At 43.9% G+C, this 24,011-nt stretch overlaps 1 protein-coding gene across 1 annotated transcript in view; it reads left to right on the forward strand.

Moving 5' to 3' along the window:
* The window catches only part of Erap1 (endoplasmic reticulum aminopeptidase 1), a 34,715-nt gene extending 11,360 nt beyond the window's left edge, over positions 1–23,355 (forward strand). Inside the window, exons 5-19 of the mRNA XM_004651426.2 lie at positions 840–960; positions 2,166–2,320; positions 2,835–2,948; positions 5,002–5,133; positions 5,467–5,598; positions 5,735–5,806; positions 9,123–9,277; positions 11,504–11,583; positions 12,675–12,858; positions 14,416–14,572; positions 15,645–15,829; positions 17,337–17,498; positions 17,992–18,132; positions 19,093–19,174; positions 22,391–23,355. Coding sequence (XP_004651483.2) covers positions 840–960; positions 2,166–2,320; positions 2,835–2,948; positions 5,002–5,133; positions 5,467–5,598; positions 5,735–5,806; positions 9,123–9,277; positions 11,504–11,583; positions 12,675–12,858; positions 14,416–14,572; positions 15,645–15,829; positions 17,337–17,498; positions 17,992–18,132; positions 19,093–19,174; positions 22,391–22,546 — 2,028 coding nt within the window. The 3' untranslated portion in view covers positions 22,547–23,355. The remainder of the gene's footprint in view (positions 1–839; positions 961–2,165; positions 2,321–2,834; positions 2,949–5,001; positions 5,134–5,466; positions 5,599–5,734; positions 5,807–9,122; positions 9,278–11,503; positions 11,584–12,674; positions 12,859–14,415; positions 14,573–15,644; positions 15,830–17,336; positions 17,499–17,991; positions 18,133–19,092; positions 19,175–22,390) is intronic.
* The last annotated feature ends 656 nt before the right edge of the window (positions 23,356–24,011 follow it).

A 24,011-nucleotide genomic window follows, 5' to 3' on the forward strand; every position in this document is an offset into this window, starting at 1 on the left:
AAAAATAAAAAGGGCTGGAGAGATGGCTTAGTGGTTAAGCACTGGCCTGTGAAGCCTAAGGACCTCGGTTCAAGGCTCGATTCCCCAGGACCCATGTTAGCCAGATGCACAAGGGGGTGCACGCATCTGGAGTTCGTTTGCAATGGCTGGAAGCCCTGGCGCACCCATTCTCTGTCTGTCTCTATCTGCCTCTTTCTCTGTCTGTCGCTCTTAAATAAATAAATAAACAAAAAATTAAAATAAAATAAAATAAAAATAATAAATGAATAAATAAAATGCAGAGGGCTGGAGAGATGGCTTAGAGGTTAAGGCTCATGCCTGCGAAACCTAAGGACCCAGGCTTGATTCCCCAGGACGCATGTAAGCCAGATACAATAGTGGTGCATGTGTCTGGAGTTCATTTGCAGTGGCTGGAGGCCCTGGTGCGCCTATTCTCTCTCTCCCTCCCTCCCTCCTTTTCTCTGTCTCTAATAAATAAAAATAAATCTCAAAAAAAAAAAAAAAGCATGACGAGAGCCTGCCCTTGCCTCTGTCATGATCCACTTGACTTCACTGCTAACTGGCTGTCTGACTTTGACACCGTTCCCTCTGGACCCTAGGCCATGTTTCTCTCAAGTGTCTAAGTTGGGCAATAGTTTCTAAGTTTGCATCTGGTTAAAACTTTCTACAGTTTCGCCAATTATTCTTACTTTCAGCTGAGGCCCTTTTGAGGTATGACAGGGTGGTTCCACCCCATCACTGTCGTCTTTAATGTGGGCCTCAGTTTCCCACAGTGAGAGGCCAGTTTTGGGGAGGAGCCACTGTGACATTTGAATTTTCTTCTATGCCTTCCTCTTTAGATTTCCGTGTATGCTGTGCCAGATAAATTAAACCAAGCAGACTATGCTCTGGATGCCGCAGTGACTCTTCTGGAGTTTTACGAGGATTATTTCAGCATCCCATATCCTTTACCCAAACAAGGTAGAAATACTGCGAGTATTATGAGGCGGTATTTGATGACCCTGGTCATAGATCATATCCTCGTAGTTGACACAGCACTAAGGTTCCCTGAGTCATCCCTCATGTCCTAAAAACCCAGTTAGGGTCAAGCATCAGGTTGATTCTTATGAGCAGCTCATCACCTCTGCTCTACACAGTGACCTTCTAATAATGATGCGCTTCCCGAGACACTTGGCCTGGGAAGATTTTTGGCTGCTTGTAATAGCGGGCAGGCAGGCAAGCAGCAGAGCAGAGGGTGCCATGTTTTTCATTATTGGCACATGATTGGTCAGGACATAGGAAGTGTTCAATAAACTTGGTTCAGGCAGACCAGGCTGGTCTCAAACTTGAATTGATCCTTCTGCCTCTGCTTTCCAGGAGCTGGGATTTCAGTCATGAGCCACCAATCCCTGTTTGTTTTTATGCAATGCTGGAGGTCAAACTCAGGGCTAGGCAAGCATTGCTCCTAACTGTTAGCTCCCCAGCCCAGCAATAAACTTCTGTAATTAATTAATTTACCTAGCATAAGAAAAAATGGAGATTTTCATCTGAGCCCTTGAACCTGTTGCATACTTGAGTTTTTAGGTACATGGGGGTCATAGGAATCCAAGATACAGTGGGATACTGAGGTCACTGTACTTGTTGTCCAGTCTGCAAACTGAAGGTCAGAAAACTTGAGACGGAATCAAGCCTGGTGGTTTAGGCTTGTAATCCCACATACTTGGAGGCTGAGGCTGGAGGCCTGCAAGCTCAAGGCCTGCTTGAGCTATGGAGTAAATACACAGTCAGCCTGGTTAGCTCGTGAGACCCCAATTCAAAATAAGCAGTACCAAGGGGGGTAGGCATACAGCTCAGTGATAGAGCTCTTGTCTAGTATGCAAAAGGCTCTAGGTTCAATCTTTAGTACTGAAAAAGAAATAAGGGAATGAAAAGTAAAAAAAAAAAAAAAAAAAGAACACCAAGGATGGAGTCAAGGCCTGAGACCCAAGTCTGACTTGGTCACGCGGGTAGCAAGATGACTCCAAGTGACTCAGTCCTCTCTTCTCCATGGGGAAAGCTCTGCCTCTGAACCTCTCTGACCCTGCATACTTACTTAGCATTGGCTTGATCCTAATGCCCAGCCATTCTGATGTTTAGGAAAATGTGTAGCTCTGAGATTCAACAAACGGTACTACTTTCTTCCCAAGATCTTGCTGCAATTCCCGATTTTCAGTCTGGTGCTATGGAGAACTGGGGCCTGACCACATACCGAGAATCCGCTCTGTTGTTTGACAAAGAGGAGGCTTCTGCGTCCAGTAAGCTAGGCATCACGATGACTGTGTCCCATGAACTCGCCCACCAGGTATTCCATCCCAGTCATGCTTTTCAAGTGAGGTTAAATTTCTGGTCATTTCACTTTGGGAGATATATAAGGGTATTTATTGAATTTTCTTTGCCTTTTTGTTATTTACCGAAAGCATTGAATTTCATTTTTATAATTTATTTTGAAAAGTTTTCTTTCTTTCTTCTTCTTCTTCTTTTTTTTTTTTTTGGTTTTCCAAGGGAGTGTCTCACTCTAGCCCAGGCTGACCTGGAATTCAGTATGGAGTCTCAGGGTGGCCTTGAACTCATAGCGATCCTCCTACCTCTGCCTCCCGAGTGCTGGGATTAGAGGCGTGTGCCACCGCGCTCAGCTAAGGTTTCACTTTTCCTGGTAAAATATTCATTGTATGAAACATATTCTCACATTCATAAACTGGTAATAGTCATTTTACAAGTTTCCTTCTGAGTGTGCCGGGGTTTGCCTGACATTATGGATAAAAGGTAATTCAATCTCCCTGGAAATGTGGGAATAAACAATCATGCTTTCCTTCCAGTGGTTTGGGAATCTGGTCACCATGGAATGGTGGAATGACCTTTGGCTCAATGAAGGGTTTGCCAAGTTTATGGAGTTCGTGTCTGTCAGTGTGACCCATCCCGAACTCAAAGTTGTAAGTTGCTATTTATTTTGCTTCAGTTTGAGTTATTGTTTTCTTCAATGTTGTTGGAATATACTCAGCAATCTTTTATTATATAGAGTATATAGAAAAATTTCACAGGTAACCCATAAGCTTACAGATGAATCATATTTCACAAATGTTTTCCAGCTGGGCATGGTGGTGCATGCCTCTAATCCCAGCACTGGGGAGGCAGAGGTATAAAAATCACTGTGGGTTTGAGGCTGGCCCGGGACTGAAGTGAGTTCAAGCCTGGGCTAGGGTGAATCCCTACCTTGAAAAAAAAAAACAAAATAAATGCTTTAAGATATATTATAAAAACTTATTTCCAGACTGAAGTATGAATCTGATTGCTGTGAAATTACTTATTAAATTGTATCTTGCCCTAGCATTAGAGAAATGCCAGTTGCCTGAATGTGATATACCATTTTTCCAACCTTTAAGCTGTTCATCACTGGCATTGGGTGCAGATTGCTACTATCTCAATAAAACATAATGACAAATCATGTTAATTATAATTAAGGCAACTGCACATTACATTGTCTATCAACCTAGACCCATGGAGCACAAATTTCACACTTTAGAACTCATCTATTTACTTAAAATCACGTTAATCTTGAGAAAATTGCAAACAACAAAATAAAAAAAAATCAATGTGAAAAGGCAATCCTTTGTTTTATTGTAATCCTTTTTTAAAAATCTTATTTATTTATTTACTTCCTTTGAAAGTGCACACAAGAGAGGCAGATAGAAAGAGGGGGAGAATGGGCACACCAGGGCCTTCAACCACTGAAAACAAACTCCAGACATTTGCTTCACCTTGTGCATCTATCTGGCTTATGTGGGCACTGGGTAATCGAACCTGAGTCCTTAGGCTTTGTAGGCAAGAGCCTTAACCACTAAGCCATCTCTCCAGTCTGTCTACTGTGATTCTTTACATTTATGTACAATTATTTCCCATTTTACCTGCTTGTATCCAAATTTATTTATATATAGTTATGAGTATAGGATATACATTATTATAATAGAATGCCTCGAAGATATTTCCTATTTCTACATAACCTCTAATGAAAAGGATTGTAGATGCATATTATAATTCAATTGTTCAAAGAAAGGAAGTTGAGATTGAAACCTGTTCTTTTTTTTCATGACATGTTCATAGAGCAACATAGTTCTTTTTATTTATTTATTTATTTATTTATTTATTTATTTATTTGAGAGCGACAGACACAGAGAGAAAGACAGATAGAGGGAGAGAGAGAGAATGGGCGCGCCAGGGCTTCCAGCCTCTGCAAATGAACTCCAGATGCGTGCGCCCCCTTGTGCATCTGGCTAACGTGGGACCTGGGGAACCGAGCCTCGAACCGGGGTCCTTAGGCTTCACAGGCAAGTGCTTAACCGCTAAGCCATCTCTCCAGCCCCATAGTTTTTTTTTTTTGTTGTTGTTGTTTGTTTGTTTGTTTGTTAGAAATACTGCAAAGCATGAGTAGAAAAGCTAAAATCTATTCATCTTATTTTCCTGCTTGGTTTGGCTACAGGTGAAATGATCCTGCTTTTAGGCTAATATAAAACTTTATTTATTCTAAATAGTAAGTAGCCAAGATAAATATGATCTAAGATGCTCTCTTAAAATCATTGTTTCTTGGGCTGAAGAAATGGCTTAGTGGTTAAGACACTTGTCTACAAAGCCAAAGGATCCAGGTTCGATTCCCCAAGAACCACATAAGCCAGATGCACAAGGGGGTGCATACATCTGGAGTTCATTTGCAGTGGCTGGGAGCCCTGGTGCTCCCATTTTTTTTTCTCTCTCCCTCCCCCTGCCTATTTCTATCTCTCAATTAAATAAAGAAAAAAAATTAAATATATCGTTTCTTTACTGTTCTCTGGAAAGCAAGTGTTGGAAATAAGAAAATAGGTTGACACAGGAAATACAGGTCTGTTAGCCCAGACCAGTCTGTCCTCCTTTTATGCTTCCTGTCCAAGTGTAGGCTAGAAATGATGCGTGTGTTCCTTCCTTCCTTCCTTCCTTTCTTTCCACTGTCAACAGGAAGAGTATTTCTTTGGCAAGTGTTTTAATGCGATGGAGGTCGATGCATTGAATTCCTCACATCCTGTGTCCTCACCTGTGGAGAATCCTACTCAGATTCGGGAGATGTTTGATGAGGTTTCTTATGAAAAGGTAAAAGTGGATTGCAATCATGTAGCTTGGGTACTAATTTGATCAATACTGGAATGGAGAGATTATAGGTAAGATCGTGGAGCGGTTTTCCCTCCACCAGAGGTAATCCAGATCGAATGATGATTTCACTGCTGAGCGTGCTGGTCAATTTGAGTTCTTTCACGTCAGCCTTGCCGTGTGGTTCATGGCCCTAAAGACTATGTATGGCCAACTCGTTATTTCCTCTTTCTTGGGTTGAACATTCAAAATGCAATGCAGCTGCATGATCACTGCAAAATGAAGTGAGGTGTGTGACAAAACGATAAGTAAGAATTCTTTCCATTGTCCCTCCAGGGAGCTTGTATTCTGAATATGCTAAGAGATTATCTGAGTGCCGATGCATTTAAAAGTGGCATTGTGCAGTATCTCCGTCAGTACAGCTATAAAAATGCAAAAAATGAGGACCTGTGGAACAGCATAGCCAGTGTGAGTATGACTGTGTGTCTGCACGTGGGACTGACACATTAATTGTTTCGTTTTGTTTTTCTGAGAACCATAAGTGCTCGTTACAGAAATGAGGGCGATGCGCTTGTGTATTGATTGATTTGTCTGTGTGTTTTAGATTTGCCCCACAGATGGCATGGAAATGGTAGAGGGCTTTTGCTCTAGAAGCCAACACTCGTCTTCATCCTCGGTAACTCTCTCCCTCTGCACCCACACCCCCAAGCGCATTCTTTTTTAAAATAATTTTTTATTTTTATTTATTTATTTGAGAGTGACAGACAGAGAAAGAGGCAGATAGAGAGAGACAGAGGATGGACGCCCCAGGGTTTCCAGCTACTGCAAACAAGCTCCAGACGCGTGCACCCCCTTGTGCATCAGGCTAATGTGGATCCTGGGGAATCGAGCCTCGAACTGGGGTCCTTAGGCTTCACAGGCAAGCGCTTAACTGCTAAGCCATCTCTCCAGCACACACATTTCTTTTATTACGTATGCTTTGCAGGGTGCTTCTGTGCCAGACTTTATAAGGTCCTGGATCGTCTCACCCTCACTCCAAAAAATAAAAATTAAGAAGTCTGCATTCAGACAATCGCAGCCCCACCGCCTCGTACAGTTTTTCTTTAAGTGTGTCTATGAAGACGGCGCGGCTGCCTGCCACAGTCCTTCCTGCAGACACCATTCCTTCCGCTCGGTTCTCTAATGCAGAGCATGTAAGACGAGCTCCTGAGACACGGCAGGCATTTCCAGAGTCTGCAGGTGGGAGAAAGCATGCGCTTGCCCCTGCTAAGCTCACCGTGCAACGTCTCCACAAACCTGCCAGTCGGGTGCTCTTGCTGTCCCCGACTTTACCTGCAGCCCCGCAGCTCTGAGAGCCGAAAGCGCGTGGTTGGCAAACTGCAGACTGGCGATTTAAATTTAGCTCGAGCTCCTGTTCAGCCGTAAGGGACACGGACCATCCGAGTCACTGCTCCGCTGGGCTTGTGGACAGCCAGCAGCCAGTCTGCACACAACAGAGCTTTATCCTCCGTGTCTTAATTCTTGGTGATTTTGCTATTTATTGTGTTTGTGGTGTGCGTGCAGGTGTGCTTGCAGGTGTGCATGCAGGAGTGCATGTAGGTGTGTATGCAGGTGTGCGTGCAGGTGTGTGTGCAGGTGTGTGTGCAGGAGTGCATGCAGGTGTTCATGCAGGTATGAATGCAGGTATGATTGCAGGTGTGCATGCAGATGTGTGTGCAGGTGCATGTGCAGGTGTGCATGAAGGTGAGTCTGCAGGTGTGAGTGCAGGTGTGAGTGCAGGTGTGAGTGCAAGTTTGAGTGCAGGAGTGTGTGCAGGAGTGTGTGCAGGTGTGTGTGCCGGTGTGTGTGCAGGTGTGTGTGCAGGTGTGAGTGCAGGTGTGAGTGCAGGTGTGAGTGCAGGTGTGTGTGCAGGTGTGTGTGCCGGTGTGTGTGCAGGTGTGTGTGCAGGTGTGAGTGCAGGTGTGAGTGCAGGAGTGTGTGCAGGTGTGTGTGCCGGTGTGTGTGCAGGTGTGTGTGCAGGTGTGAGTGCAAGTTTGAGTGCAGGAGTGTGTGCAGGAGTGTGTGCAGGTGTGTGTGCCGGTGTGTGTGCAGGTGTGTGTGCAGGTGTGAGTGCAGGTGTGAGTGCAGGTGTGAGTGCAGGTGTGTGTGCCGGTGTGTGTGCAGGTGTGAGTGCAGGTGTGTGTGCAGGTGTGAGTGCAGGTATGTGTGCAGGTGTGAGTGCAGGTGTGAGTGCAGGTGTGTGGGCAGGTATGAGTGCAGGTGTGAGTGCAGGTGTGAGTGCAAGTGTGAGTGCAGGAGTGTGTGCAGGTGTGAGTGCAGGTGTGAGTGCAGGTGTGTGGGCAGGTGTGTGGGCAGGTGTGAGTGCAGGTATGTGTGCAGGTGTGAGTGCAGGTGTGAGTGCAGGTGTGTGGGCAGGTATGAGTGCAGGTGTGAGTGCAGGTGTGAGTGCAAGTGTGAGTGCAGGAGTGTGTGCAGGTGTGTGTGCAGGAGTGCATGCAGGTGTTCATGCAGGTATGAATGCAGGTATGATTGCAGGTGTGCATGCAGATGTGTGTGCAGGTGCATGTGCAGGTGTGCATGAAGGTGAGTCTGCAGGTGTGAGTGCAGGTGTGAGTGCAGGTGTGAGTGCAAGTTTGAGTGCAGGAGTGTGTGCAGGAGTGTGTGCAGGTGTGTGTGCCGGTGTGTGTGCAGGTGTGTGTGCAGGTGTGAGTGCAGGTGTGAGTGCAGGTGTGAGTGCAGGTGTGTGTGCAGGTGTGTGTGCCGGTGTGTGTGCAGGTGTGTGTGCAGGTGTGAGTGCAGGTGTGAGTGCAGGAGTGTGTGCAGGTGTGTGTGCCGGTGTGTGTGCAGGTGTGTGTGCAGGTGTGAGTGCAAGTTTGAGTGCAGGAGTGTGTGCAGGAGTGTGTGCAGGTGTGTGTGCCGGTGTGTGTGCAGGTGTGTGTGCAGGTGTGAGTGCAGGTGTGAGTGCAGGTGTGAGTGCAGGTGTGTGTGCCGGTGTGTGTGCAGGTGTGAGTGCAGGTGTGTGTGCAGGTGTGAGTGCAGGTATGTGTGCAGGTGTGAGTGCAGGTGTGAGTGCAGGTGTGTGGGCAGGTATGAGTGCAGGTGTGAGTGCAGGTGTGAGTGCAAGTGTGAGTGCAGGAGTGTGTGCAGGTGTGAGTGCAGGTGTGAGTGCAGGTGTGTGGGCAGGTGTGTGGGCAGGTGTGTGGGCAGGTGTGTGGGCAGGTGTGAGTGCAGGTGTACATGCACGCTTGTGGAGGACAGAGGCTGACTTTGTGTGCCGTCCTTGGCTGCTCTTCCCCTTAGTGGATGATGATACACGATCGTTTCCCAATCCTGAAGCTCCCTGCCTGGGCTTATGGGCACGCTCCTCCCCCGTGAGCTTTCATGTGGGCTCTGGGGATCAGATCTCAGTCTTTATGCTTACACAGCACGCACTTTGCCCACTGAGCCCCGTGACTTCTTTCTTTTTTCTTTTTCCTTTTTCAGAAATTGTTCAGTAGTCTCTAGTTTATCCTATGGCATATTTTATTCTTTTACTCTCTCTTCAATCTTTTCCTAAATACTTTTGCAGCATCAAGGAACAGGCCTTCCTTTGCATTTACCTCCACTCATCAAGTATGAACTGTCTGTTGTTACTTTAGAAGCCCAGGCTCCTCACTGAACACTTTTCCTGCCTTAGATGTGAGAGGCGGTATAGTCATGCATGTGCTAAAAATCTGGCAACTTTCTCTCCTTTCTGTCCCCTCGTTCACTTGCAAGCATCCCTGCTTGGTGACCAGGGCTACTTCAGGCCATTGGCTCTGCTCAGTGGATCCAGATGCACTGCCTTTTGAAACACGTGTAGGGGAGTTGGTTAGAAGGCAGACAGTCAGGGTGCAGTGTTTGGGGACAGAGAAGGGAGGGAGCCAGGAAGCCGCAGAGTCCAGGCTGACCTTTCCTGTCTTGGAGGTGAGTCCAAGGTGACACATCTGCTTCTGTGTGTGTGTATGAACCAGCACTGGCGTCAGGATGCTGTGGATGTGAAAACCATGATGGGCACGTGGACGCTGCAGAAGGGCTTCCCCCTGATTACCGTCACCGTGAGAGGACGCAGCGTGCTCATGAAGCAGGAGCGCTTCATGAAGGGGTCTGACGGCGCCTCCGAGTCCGGGTAATGTTCACAGTGAAAGCCAGCTGCCTGATGGGATAAGATCGCCCTTTTGAAGTCACGCCCTCACCTCAGTCCCTAGAATGTTTTGATTTAGCGTACTTACCTCTATGTAGCTGACGTCTGTTCCCTGAAGGATTAAGGGGGCTTTGAAGCTTTGGTCATCTTGGAAAAGCTGGTGATCTCTACTTATTTTCACATTCTAATATTATGTGGTTTAAAAGGATGTAATTTCTAGTTGTTGGCTTAAAAATCAGTTCCAACCTAAGCAGCTGCTATAAAATTAAAGCCGTGGCTGGCATTTAGTTTGGAGTTGACAGAAGAATTTATGTAATTTCTGGGAATTAAGAGAGACTCACTTCTGAGCCTTGGAAGTGTGAGTTCCACACTGGAAATGGTCAGCTTAATCTTCAAAAGAGGGACATTTGGGATGAGATGTGAAACTTGATTGGTACTGGTTGGACTCCATGTGAAAACATTTGTTTTGTCTTAAACTATTTTCGGACTCTTGAAGTTGTTTCAATAATAGTGAAAAGAATTTCCATATATGCTCTACTCAGATATATATGCTCACTCTGTACTCCATTTGCCTTATATTTCTATATGAGTACATATATGGAAAGCATTGCATTGTATGCATAATATAGATCTTGCATCGAAATATACAATGTGGGGCTGGAGAGATGGGTTAGCGTTTAAGCGCTTGCCTGTGAAGCCTAAGGCTCGATTCCCCAGGACCCACGTTAGCCAGATGCACAAGGGGTCACATGAGTCTGGAGTTCGTTTGCAGTGGCTGGAGGCCTTGGCGTGCCCATTCTCTCTCTCTCTCTCTGTCTATCTGCATCTTTTTCTGTCTGTTGCTCTCAAATAAATAAATAAAAATAAATAAAAAATTAAAAATAAATAAAGAAATATACAATATATGTATTATACATATTCTGTGTACATACATATACAGAGAGAATGGGAGGAGAGACAGAGAGAGGATGCATTTTCAAAAAATAAACAAGGGGGCTGGAGAGATGGCTTAGCAGTTAAGGTGTTTGCCTGCAAAGCCAAAGGACCTCGGTTTGATTCCCCAGGACCCACATAAGCCAGATGCACAAGGGGCACATGTGTCTGGAGTTCATTTGCAGTGACTGGAGGCCCTGGTGTGCCTATTCTCTCTCTCTCTCTCTCTCTCTCTTATCTCTATCTCTCTCTGCTTGCAAATAAAAAAAAGCAAACAAGCACATTCATTAGTATACTTATACTACTACCAAAGAAGCTCAGAAATCAATGATACAGTACCATTATTTAATCTATAAAACCTGGTCAGCATTTCCAGTTGTCTTAAAAATGACATTATGAACCTATAATCCTAGCACTCAGGAGACAGAGGTAGGAGGATTGCTGTGAGTCTGAGGCCACCCTGAGACTACAGAGTGAATTCCAGGTCATCCTGGTCTAGAGTGAGACCCTACCTCGAAAAACCAAATAATAATAATAACAATGATAACAGTAATAACATTATGTCAAAACAGAAAATTCTGATTCAAGATTCAATAATGTCATGTGTCATACTTAAATACCACATAGCTTTGGTTTCACTTTTTTTTTTTTTCTGAAGCAATTCTTTCATCTCTCTTTGTGTTTCTTGACATTTTTAGAGATTTAGCTAGGCCAGTTATTTGTATAGAATATCCTTCACTTTGTGTGTTCTACTGTTTCTTCCTGGTTAGATTCTGGTGGCACATCATGGGAGGAAGTACCCTTTGGGGCATGATTTAAGAAGGACATGTGCCATTGTTTGTGACCACTGTTTGTAGTCAGATCTCTGCCTCCCAGTCATCAGTCACTTGAACCTAAATTCCAACTCCTGTACTGAGAACCCAAGAAGGATCAATAGTAGCTGGGCTGGAAAACAGGCTGGATGACTTGAGATCTTCACTATAGCAGTCTCAGTACATCCTGCTCTGAACCAGCCAGGGCCTGGCACACGATGATGATTTAATAGCTGCATATTGAATGAATTAAAAAAAGATGGCTCAGCAATTAAAGGCACTTGCTTAAAAACCTGATGGTCTGGGTTTGATTCCCTAGTACCAGTGTAAAGCTAGATGCACAAAGAGGCACATGCGTCTGGAGTTTATTTGCAGTGGTAATGGGTCCTGGCGTGCCCATACTCTCTCCTTCAAATAAATAAAAAAAATATTTTAGAAAAATGAGCAATGCCTCTTTTTCTTTTAGGTACCTGTGGCATGTTCCATTGACATACATTACTAGCAAGTCTGACTCAGTTCAGAGATTTTTGCTGAAGACAAAGACAGGTAATTTATTGTTGAAATAACAGTTTAATTCGTGGAAGAAGTGTGGAAATGCATAGGACTTAAAAACCGCCTTTCTTTTTCCATTTTATCTTGGTTAAAGTAAAAGGGACTAGATTAAAAATAATACCTGGGGCCTGGTATGGTGGCACACACCTTTAATCCCAGCACTTGGGAGGCAGAGGTAGGAGGATTGCCATGAGTCAGAGGCCACCCTGAGACTACATAGTGCATTCCAAGTCAGCCTGAGCTAGAGTGAGACCCTACCTTAAAACACACACACACACACATGGGTTCGAGAGATGGCTTAGCAGTTAAGGCATTTGCCTGCAAATCCAAAGGACCTTGGTTTGATTCTCTAGGACCCACATAAGCCAGATGCACAAGGGGGCACATATGTCTGGAGTTTATTTGCAGTGGCTGGAGGCCCTGGTGCACCCATTCTCTCTCTCTCTGCTCCCCCCTCAAATAAATAAATAAAAATAAAGTTTAAAAAGAAAAAAACCACACATACACACACACACACACACACACACACACACACACACACACACACAAACCTGGGCCAGGTGTGGTGGCGCACACCTTTAATCCCAGCACTTGGGAGGCACTCGGGAGGCAGAGGCAGGAGGATCACCGTGAGTTCGAGGCCACTCTGAAACTACATAGTGAATTCCAGGTCAGCCTGAGCTAGTGAGACTCTACCTCAAAAAACAAAAACAAACAAAAATTTCTAATACTTTTTATAGTCCGATATAATGCCAAATAAAAATTCAAACAGCTGAAATATCTATTGCTGAAAAGGAGGGATTAACAATGCAAATTCTCATTAATTGTTAACATGACTAGGGAATACCATATGAATGGTCAGAAATGTGGTTGCATTGTTTTCATAGTTTTACCAACCTCAAAAAAAAAAGAATGGTGCCTTAAGCTGTTTCTCCATTGTGTTATCGTCTGCTTTCTAAAAGAAATAAGTGATTTCCATTGTTCAGCACTAAAGTCTTACAATACTTTCCTGCTGTGGTCTCTGGTTAAGAAGGCTTTTATCTGTCAAGAGCAAATGGAACTATAATTGACCTTATTTGCCCTAGATGTGCTCATCCTCCCAGAAGAGGTGGAATGGATCAAATTTAACGTGGGCATGAACGGCTATTACATTGTGCATTATGAGGACAATGGATGGGATTCCTTGACTGACCTTTTAAAAGGAGCACACACCGCCATCAGCAGTAATGATCGGGCGAGTCTCATTAACAATGCATTTCAGCTTGTCAGGTAATCACGGGTGGCTCAAAGCTGTGGCTTATTTACACGAGAAGCGGTCACCATTCAGGCCTTGATTTCTGGAGGTGCAAGTGAGTGATTGATCGACTGATAAAAGAGAAATTGCATGGGATTTCCCCCCATCTTCTTCTACCAACGTAACATTGCTTTCAGCCTTGTGATTAACCTGTCTGTGATTACTAGAAAATTGGAAGTGCAAAATGTGCATTTTAATCTTTTCATTAAGAAATAAAACAGCACCAAGGTCAATGTGTGGAAAACCCAGAGACAGCATCCTACTGAGCCGCCTGGCCCATTGCGAAAGCTGTGTCTTGCAGCTTTTTCCTGCCCTGATAGCACATGGCGTTCCTCTCGTTCCAAGTCTTTTTAGCCACGTCGAAGCTCTTCTAGGAGCCTCACCCACGGCAATTGTTTGCATTGCATCTCTTGTCCTGATGGAGACATTTTTTTAAAAAAATAGAAAGATATTTGAATTTGACAGCATCTTTAGGGAATATAGGTCTTAAATTTTAGCCTGTCCAAATGATCTCTCAGTGATTAAGGAGAGAGTAAACACTATTCATTTTTCTCCCATTACCGGGGGGGAAAAGAAATACTTTCCAAGCCTAAAATGTAAAGTTCTTCAGCATTTAGGCAGAATTGAAGTCCCAAAGGTGTGTGTTAGGTAGGGCGAGGCAGCTCTGAAGATCTCACCCTTCTACCCGGATCGCTGTCTTCTGCGTCTTTGGCCACCACACCAAGCCTTCCAAGGTCGCAAAAAGCAATGGGAGGAAATTAAAGGTTGCTTATCTAGTTAGTTGTTTCTTCCTGACACATAACCTCTGATGGCCTGTTGCTGTTTGAATCAGGGAGTCTGTGTTCACGAAGGAGTCTGCATATAGATCCTACCACTGAGGTTTTTACACCAGCTCTCTGTCATGAGCAGTTTCTGCACATATCAGCTCTTCTTTAGCAGAGGAGACAAGTTTACATCAGGGACTCATACGTCTGCTGAATGCCAGTGTCTCTGACTTGGAATCAAAATCCTCTCTTATTCCACAATTTGGCATATACCTTAGATGGGAGGCACTAACGAACTCCATTTCATTGTTACCAGAAGTGAGACCTTGCTCTGTGGTTGAGAAATATCTTCCCCTGTGTAATCTTGCCTGGCAAGGTATGCATAAGAAAAGATTATCGTGTAAAAGACATTGTTAAAAAGAACATATCTGGGCTGGAGAGATGGCTTAGAGGTTAAGCGCTTGCCCGTGAAGCCTGAGGACCCCAGTTCGAGGCTCGATTCCCCAGGACCCATGTTAGCCAGATGCACAAGGGGGCACATGCATCTGGAGTTCTTTTGCAGTGGCTTGAAGCCCTGGTGCGCCCATTCTCTCTCTCTCTCTCTCTGTCTGCCCATTGCTCTCAAATAAATAAATAAAGATAAACAAAAAATTAATAATAAAAAAGAACATATCTGCTTTGCTAGAATATTGTTACAATTTATGTATGCAAAAGAGGCAATCTCCTGGGTTTTCTTGTAAATGTATAACCATGGTGTGTCTTGCTCAGCATTGGAAAGCTGTCGATTGAGAAAGCCTTGGATTTAACCCTGTACTTGGAACATGAAACTGAAATAATGCCCGTGTTCCAGGGATTGAATGAGCTCATACCTATGTATAAGTTAATGGAGAAAAGAGATATGAAGGAGGTGGAAACTGCATTCAAGGTAAAAGGCTGAAATATATATATATATATATATATATGTATATATATATATATATATATATATATATATATATATATATATATATATATTTGTTTTTCTTGTAGGTGGAAAAGTGTGCTTAGATTGTGTGTGTGTGTTCATATACATTAAGTAAAATAAAGTGCAATTTCAGTTTGCTTTTCGAATAGCATAGATTTGAGTTTTATTTGGCATTCCCAATAGGCTTGTTAATATTAGATTCTGTACTTTTAACAAAGAAATCACAGATATTTTCCCACAAATCTTTTTTTATTTTTTGGTTTTGTTTTCTTTTGTTTTTTCAAGGTAGAGTCTCACTGTAGCTCCGACTGACCTGGATTTCACTGTGTAGTCTCAGGATGGCCTCAAACTCAATTTGATCCTCCTACCTCTGCCTCCCAAGTGTTGGGATTAAAGGCGTGTGCCACCACGCTAGGCTCTCCACAAATCTTTTATGTTATTAAACTTTTTTTTTTATCATGATGACTAAAATTAAGCTTTTCCTAGGACTCTTACTGGTACTTGAGGAGGAGGCATAGGACTGGTAGTTTTGACAAAATACCAAAAAACTTTATTACACAATTTGCTCCAAAGTTATTGTTTGTTTGATTTTTTGGCTTTTGTCTGAGGTAGGTAGGGTTTCACTCTAGCCTAGGCTGACTTGGAATTCACTATGTAGTCTCAGGGTGGCCTCGAACCCACAGCAATCCTCCTACCTCTGTCTCCCAAGTGCTGGGATAAAGGTGTGCACCACCACACCTGGCTCTGCTCCTAAATTATTTATGAACTGTCTATTAGTTTGAGTTGAAGTTATCCTGATTTTAAGTAAACATGATAGTTTTAGGAAAGATTATTATGCACACACTGAAACCGTTCATCATTATTTCTTGGTTTTGAACATTTTGATAAATACGGAGCTGCAAAATTGAAAAGGAGTTAGATTAAGCTTTAAAGTGTACTCCCTATCACCCAAAGGAGTGCTGGATTATAGGAGTATGAAATGATTTGTGACAATACTCATGACCTGTGTCATTGTCCTGATCCTGTACTCCAGGCCTTCCTCCTCAGGCTGCTGAAGAAGCTCATTGATAAGCAGGTGTGGGCCAATGAGGGCTCCATGTCAGAGAGGATGCTGAGGAGCCGGCTCCTCCTCCTTGCCTGTGTGCGCAACTATGAGCCCTGTGTGCAGAGAGCACAAGGCTATTTCAGAAAGTGGAAGGAGTCTGGCGGAAACCTCAGGTCAGTCCCTGCCAAATAACCAAGTCCCTGGTGCGAAGGATACCTTTTCTCTTTCCCATCACCGGTGCTAACCACTGGGTGGAACAACAAATACGCTGTGCCTCTTGGGCTAGAAAATTCTCTTTCTATGGGAGGGGAACTGTTTTTGTTTTTCAAGGTAGGGTCCTGCGCTAGCTCAGGCTGACCTGGAATTCACTATGTAGTCTCAAGGTGGCTTCAAACTCACGGCGATCCTCCTACCTCTGCCTCCCGAGTGTTGGCATTAAAGGTGTGCGCCACCGAGCCTGGCTGAGAATTCTTTTTAAAAATTTATCTATATAGTTCTCAACTTTTTTAAAAAATGTTTATTTATTTATTTATTGAGAGCAACAGACACAGAGAGAAAGACAGATAGAGGGAGAGAGAATGGGCGCGCCAGGGCTACCAGCCACTGCAAACGAACTCCAGACGCGTGTGCCCCCTTATGCATCTGGCTAACGTGGGACCTGGGGAACCGAGCCTCGAACCAGGGTCCTTAGGCTTCACAGGCAAGCGCTTAACTGCTAAGCCATCTCTCCAGCCCAATAGTTCTCAACTGTTTGTTTTCAAAGAAAATGCTTAGAGAGAACTTCTGGGTCTAAGCATTGAGTGTCTGGGGAGTTGGAACGGGATAATAATTCTCATTTTGTAGAGCCAGTACAAAGCCTCACTGGACTGAGATGGCAGCGCTAGATTGAGAACAATGCCCCTTACAGAAGCTTCTCAGGATGCTGAGTGATTGCTCACGGTGTCCGGGAAGACAGGATCCAGCCACGTCTGGAAATCTCTACTCCTGCTCTCCTTCAGTCCTTATGTATTTGGAACTTAAATCCCACCGAGGAAACACTTGAGCTAGCCTGGTACGTGCTTCCACTTAAAGAAATGCCTACCAGGGCTGGAGAGATGGATTAGTGGTTAAGGCACTGGCCTGCAAAGCCTAAGGACTCATGTTCTACTCTCCAGATCCCACGTAAGCCAGACGCACAGTGCCACAAGGGTAAAAAGTCACCCATGTGCACAAGGGGACGCATGAGTCTGGAGTCTGATTGCAGTTGCCGGAGGCCCTGGCGTGCCAATTTTCTCCCCCCCCCCCCCCGCCACTCTTGCATTAACAGAAAAGAAAAGAAACGTGTATTAATACTAGCAGTGCTCTAGTGGAGTTCCTGGTGTCTTCATAAAGTAGCTTCTAAGTCATTTGAATTTTTTCTGTGCTTGAAAAGCGACCATCTAGGGAGTCACTCAGCATTATTTTTTTAAAGTCTATACATAAGTATTTATAGGAGTAATATTTGTTATGTTTCTGAGGCTATTTAAAACCTGGAGGGAGCTAGTTTCTCTTGCCTCTTTTCATAAAGCACAACAGGAGGGCCGCAGAGGTCGGTTCTGTTTCCAGGCAGGCTCTCTGGGCAGGACAGGGCGGGGTTGGTGACCACGGTGCGGGAGGAGCGCTGGGTCCAGCCGGAGGCTCACGGCACGGTTTCTCCCACAGCTTGCCTAGTGACGTGACTTTGGCAGTGTTTGTGGTGGGGGCCCAGGACCCCGAAGGCTGGGATTTTCTTTACAGTAAATATCAGACTTCTTTGTCCAGTACTGAGAAAAGCCAAATTGAATTTGCCCTCTGCACCAGCCAACAGAAGGAGAAACTTCAGTGGTGAGTCATTCATGGCGTTCTGGTGGCCAGGTGAAACCACATTAGAGCACACACATCCTTCTGGCACCTGTTTTGGTTCGCCTGGCCTTGAGTCACATGTTCAGCTGGGCATGATGTACAAGTGGGCACATATCTAATGAGGACAGCAAAAGGTTGGGGAGAGAGCCAAGTGTTGGGAAAATATGTAAATGAGTATGCATTGTGTAGCCTTAAAGCAATAGCATACTTGAAATATTTACCGGAGATACCCTTTTAACTCTCTTTGAGGAAATGAGAGAACATATAAAATCAATCTTACAACATTATATGACGTTTGTATTATTATGTAGCAGTCATGGGTTTATTTATCAGGACTCTCATTGCCAATTTACCTTTGTGGTTTTCATTGCTGGCAAACTGATTTTTTTCCCCTTTTATGTTGTCACATAAAAAAAAAATAACTTTCTTATCACCTATATTTCATTGCTACTATTTTTCTTCTTCCTCATTGCAGGCTCTTAGACCAAAGTTTAAAGGGAGATATAATAAAAACTCAGGAGTTTCCACATATTCTTCTATTCGTTGGCAGAAACCCGATGGGCTATGAATTAGCCTGGCAGTTTCTCAGAGAAAATTGGAATAAGCTCATACAAAAGTAAGTAGTGCCAGAAATTGTGCAGGGACTGAGTTTTTGCCTTGCTGTGTTTTGGCTTTGTTGTTTGCATAAGCATAATAATAATCAAAAAAGATTTCTTTTTATTTTTTTATTTAATATTTTTTGTTTATTTATTTATTTGAGAGCGACAGACACAGAGAGAAAGACAGATAGAGGGAGAGAGAGAGAATGGGCACGTCAGGGCTTCCAGCCTCTGCAAACGAACTCCAGACGCGTGCGCCCCCTTGTACATCTGGCTAACGTGGGACCTGGGGAACCGAGCCTCGAACCAGGGTCCTTAGGCTTCACAGGCAAGCGCTTAACCGCTAAGCCATCTCTCCAGCCCCATCAAAAAAGATTTCTTAAGTTGAAGAAACTATTTTAAATTAAAATACCCTCATAAGACATAAAAAACAACCCAAGTTCAGTGCTAGCCTGTGCACCTCAATGGCGTTGTTTCTAATTCCTTTTGCTCCTTCCTGTACCTCGGGTTTGTGGGGAGCCTCTCTCTCCCAGGTCTGCCTTTGTCCAACTCTTACAGCACTGCTGCTGCTACCATTGCTTTTTGAATCTTTTTTTAAAAAATTATTATCTTTTATATATGAGAGAGAGAGAGAGAGAGAATAGGCACACCAGGGCCTCCTGCCACTGCAAACAAACTCCAGATGCGTGTGCCTCTTTGTGCATCTGGTTTTATGTGGGTACTGGGGGATCTAACGTGGGTCAAGTGCCTTAATTACTAACCCATCTCTCCAGCTCGGCTTTTTTGATTCTTAACCTTTAATGAAGCAGTTGGCATGGATCGTATTGTACAACTGTGCCTCTGTCTAACTGAGGGAAGAGATCAGCTTGTGTATCTTATGCCTCACCAGCCTTTAGATACTATAGCGTATGTGACACACTTAAATATGTTGAGTTCATAAATATTTCAAAGTCCATTTTGACAATTTCCCTTTCTAGGTTTGGACTTGGCTCAGCTTCCTTATCTCAAATGGTAATGGGAACAACAAATCAATTTTCTACAAGAAACCGTCTTGAAGAGGTAAAATTATATATATATATATTCCCTTTCTTTTAAACTTTAGTGACAATTAGCCAAAAAAAATATGGGGCAGGATAAAAGTGTGACATGTTAGAAATGGATCTTGTCATTTAAAAGCATTGTTTTTAACCCCATGTTATTGACACAAGAATATTGCAGATAAGCTAGTGCAAACTGTGTGTGCCTCCTAGACATGACGAAAGGCCTTTTCTCTGCATTTTAAACTTTAGGATATAAAAAGCTATTTGGCACAATTATTCCTGATGTAAGTATATTGAAAGAGCACTGGATGGGCAGGTGACTGAGGTGACCACCCAGCTGTTTTGAAAGTGGTTCTCTGCGGGTACAGGTCTAAAGTCACGTTTTTCCTGAGATATATATATAATCTTCTCTTTCACACACACACACACACACACACACACACACACACACACACATATATATATGAAAGAGATTACTATATATGTATAAAATTCTTTAGTGAAGTAGATTACTATATATATAATCTACTCTATTAAAGAATTTTAGGGGCTGGAGAGATGGCTTAGTGGTTAAGGCATTTGCCTGTGAAGCCAAAGGACCCAGGTTTGATTCCCCAGGACCCACGTGATGTCTGGAATTTGTCTGCAGTGGCTGGAGGTCCCGCACACCTCTTTCTCTGTCAAATAAATAAATAAAAAGAATTTTAGGACCCTTTTAAATCCACCTATAAAATAAGTGTTCAAGAGTACAGAGCTGCAGGAGATAACTGCTTGAGGGAGCCACAGCGGCACAGTTATTACAATGGTGCCCTAAACATCACAGAGCTTCCTAGTGGCGGCACAGCTGAGAACTTGCTGGGCGGCCCTGCCGTGGTCTGGTGAGAAGGCGCAGGCGGAGCTCACCTAAGGGCACGAGGGCAGCCTTTCCTCAGTCCCGAAGGGCCTGCTGCACAGGAATGTCTTCGAGAGGCAGGTTTGAGCTGCTGCAGGCCTGAGGCAGATGAGGGCAGAAGCGGCAGTTTAGGGTGATAGCTGGCTTTGCTCCCGTCATGTAGAACTCTTGCGTTTTAGTGGGCCATCATGGCCTCCTTTAGGATGAATGAAACATTTCAGCCATCTAGTGAGCTCTTGAATGTCAATTCATAAAGAGAGCCCAAAGTGAGTTTTAAAAATTATTTATTTATTATAGACAGACAAAAAGAGGCAGGCAGAGAGAGAGAGAGAGAGAGAGAGAGAGAATGGGCGTGCCAGGGCTTCTAGCCATTGCAAATGAGTTCCAGACGCATGTACCCTCTTGTGCATCTGGCTTACGTGGGTCCTGGGGAATTGAACCTAGGTCCTTTGGTTTTGCAGCAAGTGCCTTAACCTCTGAGCAAGCTCTCCACCCCCCCAAAGTGATTTTTTAAAATATATTTTCTTTTAATATTTTTATTTATTTGAAGGGTGGGGAGAGGCAAATTATATATATATATATATGTGTGTGTGTGTGTGTGTGTGTGTGTGTGTGTGTGTGTATATATATATATATATATATGGAGAGAGAGAGAGAGAGAGACAGACAGAGAGAGGAGGGGGCGTGCCAACACTTTCAGTCTCTGCAAATGAAATCCAGCCTCATGGCAACCTTGTGCATCTGGTTTATGTGGAGAATGGAACCTGGGTACTTTGGCTTTGCAGGCAAATGCCTTACTTGCTAGCTATCTCTCCAGCTCCCAAAGTGATTTTAAAATGTTTTAAATATTTTATTTATTTATTTGAGAGAGAAAGAGGCAGAGAGAGATAATGAAAATAGGCACACTTAGGCCTCCATCCACTGCAAACAAACTCCAGATGTGTGTACCACCTTGTGCATCTGGCTTATATGAGTTCTGGGGAGTCTAGCCTGGGTCCTTAGGCTTCCAAGGCAAACACCTTAACCATAGAGCCATCTCTCTAGCGCTCCCCAATCCAAATAATTTTTTTTTCTTGAGGTAGGGTCTCATTCTAGCCCAGGCTGACCTCAAATTCACTATACAATCTCAGGGTGGTCTCAAACTCACAGAGATCCTCCTACCTCTGCCTCCTAAGTGCTGGGATTAAGGGTGGGCACCATGACGCCCGGCCCAAAATAATTTCTAATTGACAGGAATTGATCTTGGGTTGGGGGGCCCAGTAGACACAGCTTCAGTTCAGGATGGGCCAGCAGGCAGGGTGGAGGGATGTTCCCTTGGTCACTGCAGCAGGACCCCATGTGGCCAGCCAAAGGGAACTGTTCTCACATGTAATTTTAGAACAGTTTTGCATCATTGCCCACTGGAATTTGATCCTTCTAAAACCTATTCTTATTCTCAAACTCATAACATGTTATTATGATATGGAGTTTTAAGGAATTAGCCATTTGGAATTCATGCTAAATAAATAATACATCTTGGCCTATGCTTGTTTCCTGACTATAAAATTAAAACTTGGTGGGTTAATGCTGTGGAAATTTATGGGCAAGGATTACTAAGTCTTTAAGGTGATAGGAAATAGCACAATTTTCAGTGCTAGGGCAAAACCAGCCTATGTCTCATGAGCTTAAGGGGCTCAGATACCTAGAGCTGAAACAAGAACAAAGTTTTTTTTTTTTCAGGAGAAAGCGAAAACTCTTATCTCTTTAAAACCATGGGAAAAAAAATCTATGTAGATTTTTATCTTGGGTCAAAACTACAGGAATTGTGGATTAGGGTAAAAACTATTGGCAAGGCTTGGGGGGTTCTTATAACCACTGCTTGCTAAGAGCGCCATTCCCTATAGTGTACCTGAAATAACACACCAGGCCAGCCCCATAGGGAAAGGCTGCGCTTAAATGGCTAATACTGTTTGGCTTGGCAAGGAAGACACTCTTTTTGAGATATCATATTTTAAAAACTCAAGTCTGCATCTGTGTGTACATAACAGAATCCATATTAAATAGACACACTCAATTAAACTTTAATTATGAAATGATAAACAGTGAAGCCTTTCAAAGCCTGGCAACTGTGAATAAATAAGAGTCTCAGAGAAAAACACCCACCCTGACATCATGGGGCGTGAGCTCATTCCACGGAGCTTAGGATTTATGCGTAATCACATCCAGGCACCTGGGACAACCTTCTATATAATTTTGACAAATACTAGAATCCTGGTTTCGGTTTTTATTTTAATGAGCCTGTTACCATTTGCTTAATGCAACAAAATCAATGTTTTAAAAAAGCCACCTATTTTTCTTCACAAGGTAAAAGAATTCTTCAGCTCTTTGAAAGAAAATGGTTCTCAGCTCCGTTGTGTTCAACAAACGATCGAAACCATCGAGGAAAACATCCGTTGGATGGACAAGAATTTTGATAAAATCAGAATCTGGCTGCAAAGTGAAAACCTTGGACTGCCGTGACAGTTTCTGGCCAAGTTCCTGGTGCTGTATCGTCGCCAAAATCTTGTTCAATTTGAGTATCTCCAAACTAAAGACAGTTGATTTGATGCCCCCCCCCCCCGCCCTTGAAGACCCGTCTTTTCACCTGACTGCGTTTGACCACTTCTATAAAGAGATAGGCTGTTATTCTTTCCACTGGCAGGTGTTGCCCTGCATGTTAGCCGGGTGCTGGGTCCCACATGCATTTTATCTCTTGCGCTTCAGCCCTGCAGTACAGAAACCCCTGTCGTTCATGAGCAGCTCCATCAATGTGCCCGCAAGCTGTCGTTCATAAGCAGTTCTTCCATCAGTGTCTCCCCAAGACTTTGGATGGTGAGGTTGGATCAATAGCTGAGCCAGAACAGGGCTGCTAGAGCGGTCAGGCCCGCTGTCCACCGCCTTCTCTTCCCAGCTTCTGCCTGCCTTGCAGAGCTAGCACAGCCAAGAAACACGTGAAGGGATTTATTTGTTCCCATGTGGCCAGCCTCAGGCTGGTCTCCACTGGAAATCTTAGTTCCTGGGAGATGACTCTTCTGCCCACAGTCCATGGCAAGTCTCTCTCTGGGCTCTGCTAACACTTTCCTAGCATGCACCAGGACTAGGGCCGTAACAGAAAGCTGATGGCATCAATCGTGGCAGTATTGTGTTTCCTTTACACCTAGCCTGGAACCATTGTAACAACAACAACAACAACAAAATAATCAGGGCTGGACAGATGGCTTAGCGGTTAAGGCGTTTGCCTGCAAAGCCAAAGGACCTAGGTTTGATTCCCCAGAACTCACGTAAGCCAGATGCACAAGGTGGCGCACGTGTCTGGAGTTCGTTTGCAGTGGCCAGAGGCCCTGGTGTGCCCATTCTCTTTCTCTCTCTATCTCTTTCACTCTGCCTCTTTCCCTCTCTTAAGTAAATAAAATTTAAAAAATCATGTAGAGCCCATCTCAGATAAATCTAATTTGAGTGTTACCTATTCCTTTGGGAACTTGTCTGGACTGTCTCTTCTGAAAGAGCAAACTGATCAGGTCTATATCCAAAATACCTTCATTTTAAGTTGTACTGGAGAACCATGAATCCCCAGGCATGTAGGGGATGTTTTCTCTCTCATCTCTTCATTTGGCTGCTCTTTAATCCATAAATGACTCAATATTGCCAATTTTTTTTTGTTTTTGTTTTTTTTCAAGGTAGGGTCTCCCTTTAGCTCAGGCTGACCTGGAATTTACCACTTAGTTCCAGGGTGGCCTCGAACTCATAGCTATCCTCCTACCTCTGCCTCACCATTGCCGATTTCTGCCAAGAAGTCATTGCAGAGTCACCAATAGGTGATAAAATATTGTGAAATTGGAAGGATGTGCGCTTATGAATTTAAGAATATATATCCTGTTTTGAAGTCTTAGCCAAGATTTTCAGTGTATGGCATACATTTAAATAAATGAAGATATCCTTGCCGGGC

This window comes from Jaculus jaculus, chromosome 14 (assembly GCF_020740685.1).
Source record: "Jaculus jaculus isolate mJacJac1 chromosome 14, mJacJac1.mat.Y.cur, whole genome shotgun sequence".
Classification (NCBI taxonomy): Eukaryota; Metazoa; Chordata; class Mammalia; order Rodentia; family Dipodidae; genus Jaculus; species Jaculus jaculus.